The sequence below is a fragment of the Acanthaster planci genome, linkage group LG16, assembly GCF_054643075.1.
Source record: "Acanthaster planci isolate LZ-2023a linkage group LG16, COTS_SCS, whole genome shotgun sequence".
Classification (NCBI taxonomy): Eukaryota; Metazoa; Echinodermata; class Asteroidea; order Valvatida; family Acanthasteridae; genus Acanthaster; species Acanthaster planci.
The window spans coordinates 6,929,194-6,948,657 of NC_141792.1; the positions used below are offsets into that span (position 1 = coordinate 6,929,194).

At 42.4% G+C, this 19,464-nt stretch overlaps 1 protein-coding gene across 3 annotated transcripts; it reads right to left on the minus strand.

Moving 5' to 3' along the window:
* Positions 1–28: 28 nt before the first annotated feature.
* On the minus strand, positions 29–19,437 carry LOC110989853 (uncharacterized). 3 transcript variants are annotated; one of them, XM_087147492.1, is made up of 8 exons: positions 19,337–19,437; positions 16,544–16,724; positions 15,417–15,567; positions 12,443–13,758; positions 11,910–11,951; positions 7,449–7,563; positions 6,023–6,306; positions 29–2,854 (listed from the first exon to the last, which is right to left on the minus strand). In XM_087147492.1, the coding sequence occupies exons 2-8, from the start codon at positions 16,658–16,660 to the stop codon at positions 2,387–2,389; spliced, it is 2,493 nt and encodes an 830-aa protein (XP_087003618.1). In that variant the 5' UTR covers positions 16,661–16,724; positions 19,337–19,437; the 3' UTR covers positions 29–2,386. The 3 variants fall into 3 exon arrangements, with proteins under 3 accessions (XP_087003618.1, XP_022110215.1, XP_087003617.1); XM_022254523.2 differs by having other exon boundaries at positions 29–2,896; XM_087147491.1 differs by lacking the exon at positions 11,910–11,951 and having other exon boundaries at positions 29–2,896.
* Positions 19,438–19,464: the final 27 nt, after the last annotated feature.

The window sequence follows — 19,464 nt, forward strand, 5'->3', positions numbered from 1 at the left end:
TACATAACACTATTAAAATACTGTACACTTTTTGGGTTTTCTGTTTCTTGATTTATTGGGAAGCGATAAATGCGAAAAAAAATCAAAAGCATGAATATAGTGTCTCTGAGGAAATAATTTTAAGAAAAAGCTGATGGCAAGTGTTGTAAAAATACATTAAGAAAAATCCTGGCTATACAATGCACAAGAAAAACTCCTGCTTCAAAGTAACAAAAAAACAAAACAGAGATGGTCCTAATCATTAGACTACTTCTGATAGAAAGTCCACATTTGTTCTGGGATCCATGTAGTACAGCTTAATTTGAACGTACAAATTCTTTAAAAATTTCATTCAAACTAGTGAACAATAAGTGGTCGTGTCCTCAGGCAGAAGACAAGAAGTACATGCGATTGGTATATTTCATATGTGCTTGACCACCGGATCAGGAGAATGGACAACGATAATATCCAGAGCCGACTGAAAGAGGGGCATTATTCGTTTAACACTGGCCAGAGTATATTCATGCCCATTCATAAACACAGAAAGTTACGAGTTAAAGGACTAAGAAATTTTGAATGATATTGTTTTTACTTCCTTTGCTTTGATTCAAATACCCATGTAATGGTCTGTGCCTCTCGTGAGTAGTTGTAAACAATCCCGTTATATGGAGATTGACATGCACATGGCGCATACTATGTGAGGCACAAAGAACACAATAAGCCGGTTTAATGTGAATCTGGGACTCTCAAAATGCTGACTCATTGGTACCGTAACAAGTGAGGATTGTGAATGTTAAACAAATACAAGGGAAAAGGGACCAGATTTTATAGGAGTCTGAATTTCATGTGACACTGAAAAAGTGTTAACGATCAGCAAGCTGGTGCTTCTTCAACCATTTAAAGGCAGGCCATGTGACAGGCTCTCAACCAATAGGAATGGCTAAATTGTTTTAAGTATTTATGAATACTAGATAAACTGAAATTGTCAGTGATTTGAGTCATTTTTTTTCAACGAGTCGCTACATAGGTTCATTTGCAGGCCAGCTTTGAATGAAAGGTGAGTTAACAAGAAAAGAAATCAACAGGGGTGGCCTTGACCCCAACCCTCATTTTTTGCAATGAAAATGCAAACACCTTAAGGGAAAGAATATAACATTATAAATGAAAAAATTTGAATTTTTTACTTTTTGAAATTTCATCGTGCTTTAGGAAATCCCCAACTTAAACACTGGATGCACCACTTAAGAAAATGCCACTGCAGATAGCCCCTCCAGGTAGTCCAAAAGAGAAAACATGATTGAGTTGGAATGATGAACCAAGGTGATAACTAACATGGTGCACCCAGTGGGATTCCAACCTCTGCCATGTGAGGTGAGTGGTAGAGTATTGGTGTTTGCTCTCCAGGAACACGGTGCTGATCTCGATATAACAGTAAATCCAAGATGGGGTTACTTCTAACAGTTTGCAGTAAAACTGCAATGAATGACTCTGTAATAAATGGCATCTGCACTTTTTAAGTGACAAATACATGCCAATTACATCTGTTGCTGAGCCGACCTTTTGGGTTGAAAAAAAGTACTGCAGAAGTGAGACAGTTATATATACAAGACTTAACATGGAATAAATATTCAAAAGACTGTAAAATAAAGCAGAATTTGACATTCTGGTGTCTTTAGCATGCAAATCCTATCAAGCATGTCTAGGTGATAACACCTTTGTAACACCTTTGTAACAATGAATAAAGAAAAGCCATATTTTCTTAAAGTCGACAGAGTTAAACAAGAATACAATTTTCACACAAAACACAATGTGAAGAAAACAGTTTCTTTTCCACTAACCATTTTGAAAGCAATTACATTCAAGCCCTAACATTGTACATGTAAACTGCCTAACTTGTCTCTACTCTCACTTTCAATAATGTAGTATTTCTACTTTCAAAAAAGTACAGAAATTTTACTTCAAAATGTTACAAGTTGCTTTTATGCATTAAAAAGACTACCTCAGCATGGTAACAAGACATAATACCTCCAAATCACTGAATGCGTACTTCCTGCTGTAAGAAACCTGGTCAATAGACTCCCATAAGCTTGAAGTAATCAGTCTACACTGTGGACGCTTATCACAATTCTCTCTACAAAACATGACACATCACATTATCAAACCAGTCAAAAATGTTGACATTAAGGAAATTAGTTTCATACAATACTGTCAGATGTCAGCCCGGGTTTTCCTCGGTAACCGTTGCTGTTTGAAGGCAGCCATCTTTGTCTGGTTACTTGTTAACACTCAAAGTGAAGAGAGGTTGATCACACAAGCACCAGACTGCTGCTTGGCAAAAGCTTGATTGGGAATGCAACAAATGTGTGCGATGGAAATGCAAGATGGCTGCACATTCACACTTGGTCTGTTAAAGTTTCTCTTTCAATGAGTAGATGCGACTGATTATCTTGAGGGCTGGTCCAAGCTTCATGTTCATGGCTGTCATCAAGTGGTCCTCCTTGAGAAGCATCAGGGCCTGACCGTCAATCTCCTGACGGAGGAACTCATCAGCATAGTCTGAGCAGCCAGGCAGATCACGGATGAAATCATAGACATCCTGGACTGACCACTTGGCAGGGTCACCCCCGAGACCAGCCAGGTCATCAAATGCATCGTCCGAGACTGGTGGGGTGGTGTCTTCTGCATCGCTGTTGGGAGCTGGGGATAAAGTCAGGGAGGATTCCATTGAGGAGGAACCCTCTGAGGGGCCCAGGCTGCTGCTGTTGCTGTCTCTGTCCTGGCTGGCAGTGGTGGCAGAAGAGGGATTGCCACCAGGGGGCAGGGAGGCGGAGCCTGAGGTGCCCGGGGGTGGGTCTTGGCCATAGACTCTCTCTGTCTGTGTGAAGGGATGGAAAGACTTCGCATTGAGCAGATGACACTGAAAGTAAAGTGATAACCTGTGTTAACAAGGTGGGTTAGGTTCATTAGCAAGCTACACAAAACACATGCAAGCATGAACTGAAATCAATGCCAAGTTTTTCTAGTGAGGATATTTTTGAAAACCCTATAGGCAGTATAGGGTTTTCAAAAATTCACCAGAAGTATGTGGCAGGTGATTGGTTTTTAAAAAATAGTCATGACAGTGAATTTTACGCACAACTGATTTGGAAATAACATTGAAAACAGATTTGAAACAGCATAATGAATTTGGACTGTTGACAGAAAGAGGTGGATACAGCCTTCAGGCCAAATGTCATTGGACAAATTGTCTGTCTGACCAAATGACAACAATTTGACCTCACCCAGTGCTTGTACAATGCTTTTTGGCATTATGAGGTGACCTGCAGTTTCTGGTGGTGGCCTATTATACACCATGGGGGGTCCTGGAGCTTTTTAAAACTCTAGTCTGAATCGTTGAAATTATCTTCTTGTTACATGTTAAAATACTATAATGGCTCAGTGCATGAACAACAGGGGGTGCTGTGTGACATACGGACAGCATGTAAAACACACTACGTGCATGCAGCTAAACTGGAGTTAATGGCTGCTAGCAAAATCTGCTGAATGGAAAGCAACAGAAATTACTATGGCTCTTACCATCCTTACATTCAGAATGCAAGTGATCTATAAAAATGAGAGGTGCTTCAATACTTATCAGAACATTAGAGAAAGTATGCATTGGGCCTGAGTTAGAATCTTTTGGAATGTTTAGTAAGCAGGGACGGTAATGGCATGCAGGAACAAATACGGGATGGTATGAGCATTTTTGTGGGTTGTGGTATTTTGGAAAATATAGGTTTTCCCAGCCAATTTCAGCAATAATCCATGCATTTTGGTCCCAGGTATTCACATTTGCACAGATGCTATCATTCTTTTCCCTATTCTGACATTCAAACTCGTTTTCATGCACACAATTTGTAAGCTCTGCCCTTCGGTTTCATTTCCGTCATGCCAGTTCTTTTATGGACATTCAAGACTGCACAATCAGCCTTCTTCAGTGCAATCTCTGCTGCATTTTTTTCCAATAGCTGCAGTCAAATTATAACTCATCAATGCGTACAGGATCTATTTTGCTATCTGAGTGTTCAATTTAGGAGCACTGGAGAAAGTTAATGCCATCTGTCTTTCACTCTACGGCCTTCTGCATGATATTCCTGTTCCATACTCAATGTTTTAATGATAGTCAATGATTCACTTGTATTCTTTATTTTCTGTTTGCATAAATGCCCATTTCTTGAGTCACATCAGACAGTTTTGTTTGCTCTTTGTTCTACGTACTGATGCTACATATTTTGTGTTTAATATCTGATTATTTGGACCATTTCAAAATATGTGTATATGGTATGTACAGGTAAAGGTTAACATTAACTCAGGGAAACAAATTTAGGGTTAACCACTTCCTGCCAGGGATTCCGGATCCGGACACGTATGCTTTATATCTCCAAACTCGGACAAAGGGAACAGGCTGCTGGACATTACCAACATTTTTTTGCTTTCAATAGTGGAGATAATCCAGCCTTGTTTTGAAACAGTATACCATAGTTTGAGGCATTTAGAGCGAGCGGATTACCACCGGGGACAAAAACTCTCTACCACCGCAGCGATGAGCCACACAGCACCGCTGCACGCTAATCTGGCCCCTGTTGAAAAGAGGTCAGCAGTGCACTGTGCCGGTTTCGGAAACAAAAGAATCATACATAACACCGCACAATCCGGGCTCTTTTTACAAGGCTGCAGGCCAGGCTGAAATACTCGGGCGTCAATCAATTTTGTCTGTCAGGCTAGAGTGGAGACCAGACAATGCTTCGTGTGGGTATAAGTTTGCAGTAAATGAAGATAGGAATTTTTAAAGAATTTTGAAAACAGAAAAAAGTGATAGATATCCTGCCCCAGCATCATCAACATTGATAACTGCCCCAGCAGGAAGCGGTTAATGTCTAAACATGACAAGAAACAATTATGACCAAAAAAAATTTACAGGCCTTTCTCTGCATTATTGCTCTGGATAGCATTAACCTTAACCCACCTCAATCATCCAAAATCCTCTGGGTGGTTTGGAGGATTTTGGAGGATTTAGGATGAATAATGATTTGAACATTGGAGGATTAGGGGGGATTCAGAATGAATGGTGATTGAAGCATGGAGGATTTGGAAGGATTGAAGATGAATGCTGACTTAAAAGCTGGGGGATTTTGGAAGATTGAGGATGAATGAAGTATTAAAAATCAGTCACATAGTGGTGCATATGGTCACACAGTATACTAATTACAATGTACATGTAGCCAAGGATAGTGTGTTCCATTGTTCACTGCTGCTGGTCATAAATTACAGTACACAATCCTCAACTGCAGTGTTTAAAACAATGGCACATGTCTGCTTTGTTTATTACAAAAGTAAAGCCGTCAGCCAACTCTGCCAATAAACAGCTACAGCCCAGCAACCAACCTGATGTGCCCAACTCCCCCCACCCCCGAAAAACAAAGAACAATAAAAACCCAAAGTAGGGCCACGGAGAATTTTGGAGGACTGAGGATGTGCCCTGGTAAAAAGGCCCTAGTGGGTTAGGGTTAATCAGCTTTTCCTTACCTACGATGCTCACCCAGCCACCACAATTTTTGTAAAAAGTTACGTGGACAAATAACTGCCTCAAGATCCACTGTTAAACCTTTTTTCTTGCAAAATAATTTTGTTATAGGATCCAGAAAGCGTTTACCACTGGAGGGAATTTGAATTTCCACAAGTTAAAGGAGATTGCGTATCAGCTAACTTGAATGCCCGATCAGCTTCTTTCCAAGCCCATTGACGAATGTGAATGAACGAAATGATGTTTGAAGTTTGAATGAACATGTTTTCAAAAAGAATGCTCATTAATGAAATCGAATGCCTGCTTTTGATTTTTGAATGCTTGTGTGAAGGATCATTCTTTCTAAAACAAATTTAAGTGGGCTTTTGTGTTACATTGAACGACTTTTCGCTGGAATTGGCCAAGGAAACCTACATTACAAGTTCTCAGGACAGGGAAATGTTGTGAGCTTTCTCTAGTCTGAATCGATTCAACCCTTACCCAAGGCCTGTCCACGTTGAAGCTGAGCCGTCCATGTTTCCCCCGTGATCCCTTCAGTGGCTTGGCCTTGGTCTGCAGCTTCAGCTTGTGCTTGAGCCGCTCTGAGTTTTCCCGCTGGGGGGCAAAGAGCCCTAGGCGCTTGCTGCAGCCCACGTTGTAGCGTTTGCTGCAGGACAGGGAGCAGAAACGTTTGGACCGCTTGAATTTGTGTGGCCGGTCCACCTTGCCGCAGAATTCACACCGCAGGGGAGTTCGGTCAGCGTCATCCCGCCCTTCCGATGGGGCTAAAAATAGAGCCAGAAAAAAAGAGAAAAATTGTGGATTGTAGTAAAATAAACCAAAGGAAAAAGAGGAGTGAAAAGTCAAGCATGCCCAGAACAATCAACAATGACACTGACTACTGTAGTGATAAATGTAAATTAGACCATATTAGCGTGTATAAACTGCACGCCTATTTATACAGAGAATTCATAATGTAGTGTGCATGCCATAGACAGAACTGGCACAAATCAGGGTGCAATTTCTGGACACATTATAGAAGAAATTGTGCTGGTTTTAACATTGCAAACTGTACATGTCTACATGTACATGAAAAAAACAATTGCTAAGGCAGTGATATCTGCCATCCCTGTTTGTTATGTTCTGCACATACACAGGTACACAAGTCGTACGCAATTGTATGGGCTAAGTATGGCTGACTGTATACGCACACACATACCTGTTTTACTTAGAAAGTGTGGACATTCCTTTGTTCTCCAGTGGTTAAGGAAACTAGGGGGCAAATTCTCTTTTTCCCCCCACTAGGATAACTATTTCGTGCTGGATTTTTGATGATGATTTCTAGGACTGTTTCTCTTCATTTTGCCACAGATAACCTTGACCCCGAAATGCCTCTGAAACTGTTCTTCAGAGAGGGGAAACATTGTGTGGACGTGTGCGAGTCCACACAATGCCATCGCACCCTGCATTATGTGGACTTCTTTTGTGCAGAGGTCCACGCTATGTATGCCACGCCTGCACCCAGGTGTGCACAGCTTGAAGCAAAGTAATTATCTGGTGGCATTTACCCTACAAGATGCCTGTGAGCATACTGCCCAGGGCCTCAATAGGTCTGTATTTGAAGCAAATGTTTTGGAAAATTGACATCTACTAGTAAACAGCCGAAGGATTAGTTACGTATTAATAAGTAATTGAGTGGAAAATAATATTATACATGAAGAATACATAGCCACCTTTCCATTGTCTGAAACTTGCCATTCTCTTTGTGCAATTCATAAATGTATGACGCACAGGCATGCTAAGAGGAGTGACCAGCTTGATCACTTGAGGAGATTTTCCGGGGGGGGGGGATTTTTATTCACTAGAGGACATCTGTATACAGTCTGGAGCATAGGCTTGAATTAAGACTACATGCATGATTGAATACCTGGTCGTTTCTGGGCTTGGGATCCCTCCTGCCGCTCGTCCTGGTTATTTCGAGATCGCTGCAGGCGAGAGTCAAGTTGAGGGTAGTCATCCGTCCACAGGGAAGATGGAGGGATCTGGAACCATTAAGAATATCCCCATAATTCACATCAGCCATCTTAAATAGGGCAAATGATGTGGGGCTGACACCCAGGCATCTTTGCTGAGTCCCCCCTAAATGTTCTGCTTGATAAATCAGCTACTGCGTGTGACATGTACACTGGTTGAAACTGGTTTCCTGCCACTGAGGCTACCTACAAATACCATGGCCACAGCTGAAAACAGGGCAGGATTCTAATCCTCCAACTACATTCAGTGGCTGTGGCTAGAAGTACACTGACAAGTATGCTACTCCTAGCCACTCCTAGCCACAATTAGTTGCTTTGGATAGAATATCATTTCCCTTGTTTTGGGCCACTTGACATTGTTGACCTCCCTTCTCCAACTCGACAATGCATACGAAGACTCAAGAGCCAACTCATTGCACCAGAAACATGCACTTTGTGGTCTCTAAGACTAAGAAATCCGATCACAACAGGTCTGCCTTGCTACAAGGAAGCAGCAAGTCAAAACATATGGTGTACATGTGCATGTTATTCCACCAACAAACAAATGAACAATGAAAACTGTGACAAATAGTCCACTGTATTTACTGTTACACCAACCATCTGGTGATAATCACCAATCTAACAAACATGCAATTCAAAAGTACTCGTGCTTTGAAGATTATACTTTTCTCAGTGCTCCTAGGCAATGACGGAGAACACCTGCATGAAGCTTTTCTTGTTGCTCTCTTGTTGTCAACAATCAGCATCAAACCTAGAGGAACTGCTCACATTTGTAGACTGCTGAGTGTGAACAGCGTTTACTCAGTTTTCACCACCAGTGACAAGAATCAAAATAACAAAACTAAACATTACATGTGTAAGACAGATGTTGGATAAAGCCACACATGCCATGCAAGGACTTGATGAATGTTCAGCATGTTTCAATTATTTCCTCCCGAGTGCCAATGAAAGATGATTCTTTTGTTCTAGAGCTGGAAACTTTCCCCCAGTCACAGGTAAGGCACTTTTACAGTAAGCCTTTTGCGAGTTAACTTTGACCCAAATCTGGTACACTGAGTTCTTTAAATTCACGTGAACATAATTACTTGAGTTCTCCTTACAAAAACCACTGTTGCTATACCTCATGATTTGGGGCAAGCTTTTGCTTAGTTACATAAGAGACACCTTGCAACAATACACTGTTCTCAATGGATCAGGAGGGCATAAAGGAACCAGTCCATTCCAAAGATGGTGGTCGCTATGCGAAAGCTTACCCTGAATCACGACGTATAGCAACAGTGTCTTTAGTCTGGGGAATTCCAATCGTTGTGTTTATGTGCACCGTGTTTATGTGATAACTCAGTGCACCAGATTTTATTCAAATTTAACTTGCAAAGGACTTATTGACAAGAGGTGTATGGTACATATATTTGCATCCTGCGACACTGATGCACTACATGTATGGGAGGCGGTTATGCACAAACTTCTTTCCATTATTTACCACGATTACAAGTCATTGTAGTGGCATGTAAGGGTGACCCTACTGAACACTACAAAATGTCGCAACTGAAGTAATTTGAGTTTCAGTGCTGCATGTGCATGTACCTCATGCTGAAACGCCGTAGGACAGCCACCAGTCTACTCTGTACACCACTGCACTTCATGTGTATGAGCCTAAATTAAGCTCCGCAATATTTCCAAATGATCTTGCTGTGATAAGTGGCCTATTGTGAGATTATTACCAGCCAACAAGTCACATGATCTGAGGTGTGGTGCACATGTACATGTACAGTAGGCTCCTACTGTTTCACCATTGTTCACATTGCAAACTTAAGTGATACATGTACCGGAACAATGTACATGTACATGTGCCACTTTGTGTTATTTCTGAGATGGAGCAAATGTCAAAACGTAGAGAATTTTGAGAACGCTGTTCAAAGATGTAATAGATATAATGAATTAGCACTAACGTCACTGTCAAGTCTAAAGCACCTCTCTGAAACCTTACCAGCTTGCAAATATGATCATTTATTGCCATACAACTTGATTTGTGTTTGGGCCTGTCACAAGTCAGATGCCAATAAAAATCCTCATTTTTGTCACTAGTGACGGGGCATGCAAGTTTTAAGCAAAGTTTTTGCCAAGATGTACTTTGTGTCCGGGAGATGTTAATTTTAATCATGGGTTTTACCCTTACCTGACATACATACATGTACATGTATATTTGCAAACACTGTATACATGTACTTTGTGCTTGTCCGAGAGCTTACAAAGAAATTCACAAGCTTACTTGGGTGGGACTCAAACCCACGACCTCCTGCTTACTGGTGCAGATATCTTAAGGCGCCAAGTCAAAATAGAAACGGTTGACCAAGCGGGAAATGGTTGCCCTTAATCCACTTTCAAACCGTTGCCCGATTCAACTGCAAGTGGGTAATGGTTGCAAGGCACCGTTTCCCGAAAGAGAATTGGCTATGCGGCAACCCCTTTGATGCATACTACCATCTCCCCCACCTTGGTACAAAAGCCCTGACTCCCAGCTTACCATGAATGGTTATTGTGCATCGGCTTTGTTATGTAAATTGGGCCAGTTCATCCACAGGCTTAGCACAGCTTATTCAGAAGGGGAAGCAATTAATCTCTTAACAAAAGACTAACTCCATCAGAGTCAACAGGCCTATGTGCCTCACTAAGTCTCGTGTCACTGAATTAAGATCTGTAGTTTTCTTTCCCAAAATCTAGCACTGTCAGGTAGTGATTTCCACATCACAGATTTGTCAATAATTGGATTAGACAATAGAGTAAATGGAGAACATTATAGATGCAACAATCATGGGACTTCAAAATCAATCTAAAATGTGAAATAAGAAAAGTCCACTAATGTTGGTATGGGTAGCGTGGCAAACTGAAGAAAAAAATCCTTATCCATTTAAACGGTAGTATAAACCCATCCTTAACCCCCCCCCAAAATTGTTGACATATCAATGGGCTGGGGTCCCAGCTGTTGATAAACAGCTCTAATGACTCAACCACCAGCCACAATGGAGTGTAATCCTTAAAGCTCTCTATTGTTAGAAAACATCACCCAGGAGTGGTGTTCATCAAACCACAAGCATTTAGCTAGTGACTCCCTATCGTTGCCCGCTTTACTCTGAAGCGGGCAAGGAGCTTATCGTTTATGTATCGTTTCCCACTTCATGAACCGTTTCTATTTTGACTTGGTGCCAAACCACTCGACCACCGAGCTTGCCGGGTTGGCTGGCTGGTAGGAGTCTGGTGTAGCAGGGGGTATCAGAGGTTATGGGTTTGAGTCCCATCTGAGTAAGCTTGTACATTTTTTCACAAGCTCTCAGATAAGCACTGAGTATGCAGTGTTTATAAATATATATGTCAGGTGAGGGCAAAACCTGTCATTAAAGTTTTGGCCTTCAGTTGAAGTGTTAACAGCAAAACCTCAGAGTTGGAAAATAAAACAAGCCCAGAAAGAAATCATACACATGCCTCTAAGTTCAAAGAAAACAAAATCACATGTGCAATTATTGCAATTGCTATTAAAAAAGTTCAACTGATCCTTTCAGACATGAAATGCAATCTGAAGTAGGAGCTGAACTAGTGTTCTACTTCCTAAGAGCTCTATGAAAGCATACATGTACATGTACATGTATATATGCGCTTGTACATGGTGTCTTATGGGGTACCGGAACAATGGAAGGTACCCCACAAGGCCAGTTGTGATCCTTGTGGGGTACGAAAGTGGTACCCCACAAGAATTTCATGACATAGATATTTCAAATTTACTCAAAAAGGAGGAATTTTCAAGTGCCATTTATCTGCCACAAATTGAAGTGTTTTATATAAGGGACATACATGTACAGTCAAAATTTCAACCCAGGAAACTGAATTCGGTTGAAATGGCAGTGATTTGAAATTTTTTCCGTGTTGTGTGGGAGCTTTGTACACGAGAACAAAGGAAATACCCCACAAGTATACATATGTAAGGGGTAGTGCACCTGCTTGTGGGTGTCATGTTCCTCTTTTTGTATTTATATTAACAGTTCCTTGACCCCCTCCCCCAATTACTGACTTGACAAATTAGTAATTGAAAATATTCCAGGCTTGCATTTCCATTTTTTGAGTGTTGATAACAAGGCAATACCTCATGATCAATGGAAGGTTGCAGAACCTATGAATGAAACAAAAGGTGAAAAAGCCAACCACAAAATCCTCCTGTAACAATGTACATCACACACTTCTAGCTACATGTAGATTAAGAGACAGAGCAAGCAAAAAAACTATCAAATAAACCCAAAAATAAAATAAAGTGACACAAAAAGAACAAAAAGAGAGAGAAAGAGGAAAATAATCAATGAGCTCACTCTGGTGCCAGGTAGGCTGGTGCTTCCTGTCTGTTTCCAGCTCTGATTGTATAAATTAAACAGATTGCATGGTTCAGCAATTATGTGGCACAGGGAACCATGCATAAGGGGTGCTATTACCAGAACTGGCAAATATATCACAAAAAGCTATAAACAAGGATCTTCAAAATGATCAGTACACCATGTTGAAATTTCCACTTATGCATGGAATTGTCCCTGTTCAATTTGTTGCTGTTTTCATACGGGTATGTAGTCGTTTGTGCATTTTGTTTGACTGTAATGCTTGATCCAAAATGCCTTCAGTCCATTCATTAAACAAACTACATTGTAATTCTGTGAATGAGTTGACTGTAAAATATTCAGGTACACTAGCTGATAATGAACCAAAACGTTTGCCAAACAGAAAGCTTTTCAAAGATTTTCTTGCATATCAACACAGCAAACACCCTTCATAATCATCAGTAGATTGTCACCTTCAAGTGAACAGATTTCCTGCTTTTGAAAAATTATTTTTCTGTTTTCCAAAAACTCACCGAAAATGGCTCCTTGGATTCTTCAATGATAAATCCGTCAATGATGTGGGTCAGCACCTGGGGTTTGACAACAGCCTTTGGGACCTGCCTCTCCACTCTTGCCACCCCTTCTGTCACCCCTACCACCTCAGCCCTTGGCTGGGGATTGACTATCTCTGGCTGGGTTGCGGGGGGTTGTGGCAGCTGAGGTTGCACTGTGGAAGTCACGTCAGGCCGGACGGGGGCTGTTGGGATAACGAGTGGGGGCACAGGCACTGGAGCAGGAGGGGACTTCTTTTCCCGTTGGACCGGTTTCACCACTTTGACCCCCGACGTCTGAGCTTGCTGCTGCACCGGTTTGATGGGCCTAACTTGTGGTCCAGGCTTGGGGGCTGATGAGGGGGGCTTCACTTTGGGGTTACTGTGTCTGACAGCATCCGAGGCACCAGGCGACAGTGGGTGTTGGGAGAGGGGGTTGCTGGGTCCAGAGGGATAAGGTGGGGGACGCTTGGGCTGCAACGGGACATGAGAGGTTGGGGACTTGGCAGGGGCAATTGTCCTCATTTGAGCATGGAGGGGAAGGTTTGATGTGGCAATGGTCTTCTGGGGATGCAGTGTAAAGGTGCCTTTGCCTTGGGGTTGGACTTGGGCAACAAGGCTGAGGGGTCCATGGGGAGAAGGTGGCACATGGATTCGTGGGGGGTGCCCGTCACCAAAGCCAGTCAGGGCAGAATGTAGCTTGGACTGGCCGACATTGTAAGGGTTGATCATGGTGGGGTTGACTATGGAACATGTTGGGGTGACCCCACGGATCAGGGGGCCATCTGCCGTTGTGATCAATCCCAGGTTACTCATCATCCCAGGCTGAATGATGAGGGGACGCTGCTGGGAATGATGAATGGCCTGCTGCATGGAAGGCGTGACCCGCACCATGGTGGTTGTCCCTGAGGGACTGGTCAAGGTTGCCGTAGTGGGCAGGTGGTGGGAGCGATTGAAAATGGGTGTCTGAGTGGTGCTGATGATGGCCTGGTCTGACCGGGCACCCGAGGGGCTCTTAAGAGGTGGCCGCAGCAGCCGGATACCCGTGGGAATGCCACTGACAAGGGCGGTGGAGGGGGGGCTCTTAGGGGAGTGCTGAACCAGGTAGTGGCCCGAGGTGCTGGTGGGACGCTGGAGGGCATTGACAGAGGCAGTCAGTGCCCCGAGGCTTCCACCATGCTTGCCAATGGGGCTGGTAACTGTCATTGGGACAGGTGTGGCTGATACAGGGGAGGAGCCACTAGGGTATAGGCTGGGGTGTTGATGGAGAGATGGGCTGAGAACAGGTGGGCCAAGACCTGGAAGACAAGCATCCAATACTAATGCTAAGCAATTAAACATTTTGTAGGGATATTAAAATATGTGATGCAATCATGCAAACTAACTACAGTCTTTCCAGTGCAAACAGAAAATTACATGTACATTCACTGTAATACCTAGACGTATTCTTCAATGCGTACATGTATATGCTTCCTAAACAAAGTGGGAATACCAAGTGATCAGACAATAAAAAAATTCAGCTACAGGTAGATTACATAAAGTTTACTGGAAAATATTAAACCAATGGCTCATTCAAACCCTCCCAATGGTGGTTTGTACATTTATGTACAATGTTTACCCAACTATCAAATAACCGCCAACTCTTTTCAAATCAACTTCCATGTTACATCAAAGGTATAATACAGGTACATGTATGCACTGCAAATTGTACTCAAAGCCTCAAACTCTGGACAACACTTAATTAAATTTGCTCTGGACCTATGATGAGAATTTAGCAAGAATGCCAGTGGGTTCTTAGTCCAGGGCCAGAATATTTTTGCAAGTGGGTAAAGTAGGAGTAAAAGTGCCAGAATATGAGTAAAATACATGCGCATGGGATCTGACTAAAAACTGCTCCTCATAATAAACACCAATGGCTTCAACCACCTGAGTATCTTGCCCCCTTTTTGTAATGCACTAAATGGTGCTTTTGAAAGACTCTGACCTTTATTTTGCTAGCAAAAGTTTGAACACTTGTGTTGGTTTTCCTGTGTGGCTAGCGATGGCTTACGGGCAAAAGGACTGTAATACGGCAGTACACGGTGCAATGTGCTTTACACTGATCTTCTATAACCCTAACTCCCCAGAACGATTTACTAGGAACCATACCCATTCACACAAATTCCAACACCGTACGGTAAACAACCCACAAAAACTGTTGGACTCTGTGTATTTTGGGTCTGCCTGAACCCATGTTAAAGCACAAGCAGTTTAGGGGTACAGTACCCAGTGCCACAAATTCGCACACTTTACGGTGTTCAATTCTGTGTGGTTAGGGAAGGTTAGGGTTAAAGCAAGTGTAATACCAGTCCAAAACAAAACATCCATCGCTGTTTTCTGATCCTAGTCAGTCAGTTGAGCTTGCTTTTGAATTTCCATTAAGTAAGTTTATATTTTCAGGACTCTCAACTTCCAGTTTGACATGTTTTAATGGAAGTCAAAACTTAACGTAATGTCCATCTGTGACTATGAAACCATGCAGGCATGTTGTTATTCTGTGATTTCCCTCAATTTGTGTACCATTTGAGGCATGCGCATAACTGGTTCTCTACTTTGGCTATCTAAAGTTAACACAAGTTGCATGGAAACCAACAAAGTCAACTCCTTATAGACTGGATTTCTGCATACGCGTATTTCAAAAGACACTGCTTATATAGTGCCCCAAACTACATATATGTGTAAATCAAATTGGAATGCGCTGTATCTTTTGGAAGTTTTAGATGAGATATTAACGTTCTTGTGTTAACAATAGTTGTTGTGGCCAACAAACACCAAGGGCCGGGGGTTTTCCCCAAAATATGAGAAAGCCGGATTTCCAGCAATTGCCAGCAGTCTGGTTGCCCAAGGTTAGAAAAATGGACCTAGTTGAATTCTTTTTGTTCAGGTGACACTTTTTCTTCTAAGCATTACTGCTCACCTGCAGTGGGAGAATGGCCACTTGATGCATTGGAGCTAGATGGTGAAGGTACAGTGAGCCTTTGGTGGGCGGGGGGTGGGACAGCAGGGGGTGGGACGGCAGGGGGGAGGATAGGCACCGATGAGGGAGAAGGAGATGGCGATGTCATCGGCTGGAAAAGAAAACCAAAGGTAACAAAAAAATCAGGGTTGACTTAGCTTCAAACGTACATGTGTAAGATAGCAATCCAGCTGTTCGTATGTCCTTGAGCAAGGCACTTGATCATGTTCAGCTTTTCCTGAGCCACATAAGGGGGATCATACCAAGGGAAGGTTGGCTGTTGTGTTCCTATTTCTAAGCCCATTCATCACTTTAACCAGAGACACATGTACAAGTACAGCAGACTATGTATAATAACACATACTTCAAAGCAGAAGAACAGGTTGTAACATGCTACGGACACTTGACCACCATTTTTATCATGTCCATGACTTGTGACGGTGGGTACTCGGCTCCGTTCAAAAGCACAAACCACTGCGTGTACATGTAAATGGTATTTCTCACTGGCTCTTGTGAGTGCATGTAGGTGACCCCCAACACGCACTGCTCCTCCACAAAGCCCACATACATGCATGTACATGTGTACCTTCATGTACGAGGACATGTACATGTAGGTACCAGCAGTGGGTAAGGCTGGTTTCAGGGTCAATATTTTCTTATTCTGTTGGATTCAGATGGGTGAAGTGCCAAGGCAAATATCAATAAGACAGCAATAAATGCTGATGATGTAGTACATTCATCACCATCATTGGCAGATACTGTACATGTACAGACAAACCTCGTTAATAAGAGGTCCTTTGGACTTGGCAAATTACCTTGTTTGACAGGAACCTTGAATTATCAGGAATGAAAACAATGACAAAGAAAGGATTGGGACCTAACAATTTCCTTGTCTTAAGCAGCGAAAACGAGGTTTGACTGTATATGTCTGTGAGCTTTATGACAGCACGTTGTGATTCAATGGTTGGGGAAGCATACATGTTCATGTTAGCTGGGCTAATCATGGGCTAATTTTCATCTACATGTTGCTTGGGCCAAGCTTCCTTACACTAAAGCATGTACAAGAGATTGCAACTCAATAACCGTACATGTTTAGATTGCTCCACTAATAATGGTGGGTTTGAAGGTGGTGTTGTTGCTGAGGTCGTCGAGGTCGTTGCCATGGTAGTAGCCTGGGGCCTTGGACTCGACTGCTGGTTACTCATCACTGGCAGTTACTTTGATGTTTCAATGCAGAAATGTTCTGGACACCCCTCCAAAAAGGCCAAACTATCAACAGGATCAAGAGAAATTACAATTAAAATTCTTTTAAATGATTTAGTCCGAAATAAGGAAGGCTATTAAATGCCAACAGAAAATTGGGCACTTCCATTAGATTTCTGGTAGCAAAACTGCCAGGAAATCTTCAGTCAGGACCAGTGTATCCAATAGGCACAGTACATATACATGTAGGTGCCTTGAACAAACAAAATTTTTGGGCCTACAGAACACCGGTGCCTGCATGTAGGGGACACCGGTACCTAAGGACTACAGAACACTGGTGCCTAAGGCCTACAGAACACTGGTGCCTATGGAAAATTGGTGCCTAGGGCCTGTGGAACTCTGGTGCCTAGGGCCTGTGGAACTCTGGTGCCGAGGGCCTATGGAAGATTGGTGCCTAGGGCCTATGGAACACTAGTGCCTAGGGCCTAGAGAACATTGGTGCCTAGGGCCTATGGAACACGAGTGCCTAGGGCCTACAGAACATTGGTGCCTAGGGCCTATGGAACATTGGTGCCGAGGGCCTATGGAACACTAGTTGCCTAGGGCCTACAGAACATTGGTGCCTAGGGCCTATGGAACATTGGTGCCGAGGGCCTATGGAACATTGGTGCCGAGGGCCTATTGAACACTTATTCCAGCCCCATTTCCAGCATAAATTAGCATTGACTAAGCACTAGCATTAGTCAATGTAGCATGCATACTCCCTGAATCATTTACGCAGCCATGCATTCAGACTCTTTTGCATTAAAAATTCACTACTCATCTAAAATCTGTGCCTAAGAATTTTATTAGTATCTTCCTTCAGTCTAAAATTATGCTTAATTAACCCTAACTGCCCAAAACCTGCCATACTCCAACAGCAGGTTTTGTGAGGTTTTGGCAGGTTTGGTACCGTACCTGAGGAACTTGTTGTTGAATTTTGTGAGACTTGGGATGAAAGGCCCAGGGAGATGGTGTTGGATTCTGTGTGAGTTGGGACACACAGGGTTCATTGTGTGCAGTGTCTGGCTTGCTGTACCAATTGTTGGACTATGCTTGATTTTGTCAGGTTTGGTACTGTTCAGTGCAAGTCATCCTATACTGCATAGACCCATCCATACCATATCACTCAAACTCCAACGGGCTCATTCTGTTGGAGTTTATCAGGTTTGGTACACTACCCTGCATGTACAAGTACATAGACAAGTACATGAACCTGTTGGATTTTGTGAGGTTCAGTATGCTTTCTAGTGCAGGAGCCTAGGGGGTTAGGGTTAAAGTCAGCTACTGAACTCAAAATAGAATGTGACACTGTTATTTTATGCTCAATGTCGGTTTTGTAATAAAAAAATTTAAGTTACAAAGTTGACATCATAAGATAACAGGTACCAAAATAAAATAAGAGAGTCCCATTCCAAGACATCACCTGGCATCATGAAAACAAACCCTAAGACTAAAAGCAGGCTACATGTACCTGGGCCTACAGTACAGTACATGTGGGTTATGATATTTTTCCGAAAAGAATTCCATATATAAAGGCCACATCATGTATTAACCATCCAAAAGTAAGTGTCTAAAAAAAAGTCAAATTTAGCAAGGCAAAATGGAAATGTTTACAAAGAAAACAAAGAATATTTGAGACAAGCTGAGCAGTATCATAATGTTTGTGCACAGTGTGTCAAGCTGAGTCTGTATGGAATTCTTTCCACTCTCCTTGCTAGGGCCTAAGTTTGACATTCTAGGATAAGTTATTATTTTTATTAGTAACATGGTATGTCACTGCAGGAAGGAACACTTATTTCAAAAAAGGCAGTGGATTTAACTACACAGTATCTAGCAAGCTCACAGCAGACAGTGCTCTCTTTGATGCGTATCTACATGTAAAGGTTATTAAATTACATGTACCACCAGATGTCAAGGTCCTTGGGTTTAGCGGAGAGCGGATATATCGTATCTTGACACTCACTATGCCAGTTTGTGTGAACTGATCCCAGCTGGGTTCATTTCCCAGCAGCCAGCTATCATTAAGACTCTTCTTTTGTCATTTTTCAAATTGACTCCAACCATTCCCATGTCACTAAAAACTGATCCATTTTCTTTTTCTGATTTGTAGCTCTGGAGGATTTCTGTTGGAGAAAAAAGTCCAAAAGAGTACAGTTTGTCTGATTTCCACTTCATTTTTAGTCACAACGACTAGGCCCTATAAATCATACTGTAAGTCCATGACCATGTCATGGCTGTACATACAGTAAGCCTCATGACAATTACATGTAAACATGGTAAGTATGACCAGTTATGGTCTTCTTTGTCATGATCACATAAACTCCACGTAACCAGTCACTGCAGGGGTCATTTTTTAGAGCTGCAGGTTATTCTGCAATTACTCCCTTCTCTTCAAGTACTGAAGTAGGCCCTACAACCAGACAACGGAACATATGGGCCTACATATGAACTCCACACATGAAACACACACAAACATGACAAAAGGCCAACAATAACATCATGCGTTGGGCGGCTCCAGGGTTGGGCCCGTTTATTACTAATACTAGTCAATAGGGGGCCTAACAGCTGTTTCTGCAACACTAATGCACAAATTTGACAAACACTTATGCAGAATGCAATTTGCTTCAATGACTTACGCTGGTGAAGCCGTAAACTTCGTCAATTTCTGGAGCCGAAACCACAAACATACATGTACGTGTAAAATGATGGAAACCTCCGTTCCATCAAGCTGGCGCCCTCAACGTCGAGGGCTAGATAGCGAAAG

Excerpts from the sequence above, each read along its gene's own strand:
- LOC110989853 (XM_022254523.2), bottom strand. The coding sequence starts at position 16,660 with ATGAGTAACCAGCAGTCGAGTCCAAGGCCCCAGGCTACTACCATGGCA. Across the intron at positions 11,952-12,442 it reads AATCCAAGGAGCCATTTTCG|AGCTGGAAACAGACAGGAAG; the intron begins GTGAGTTTTTGG and ends TTATACAATCAG. Across the intron at positions 6,307-7,448 it reads CCAAGCCCAGAAACGACCAG|CCCCATCGGAAGGGCGGGAT; the intron begins GTATTCAATCAT and ends CTCTATTTTTAG.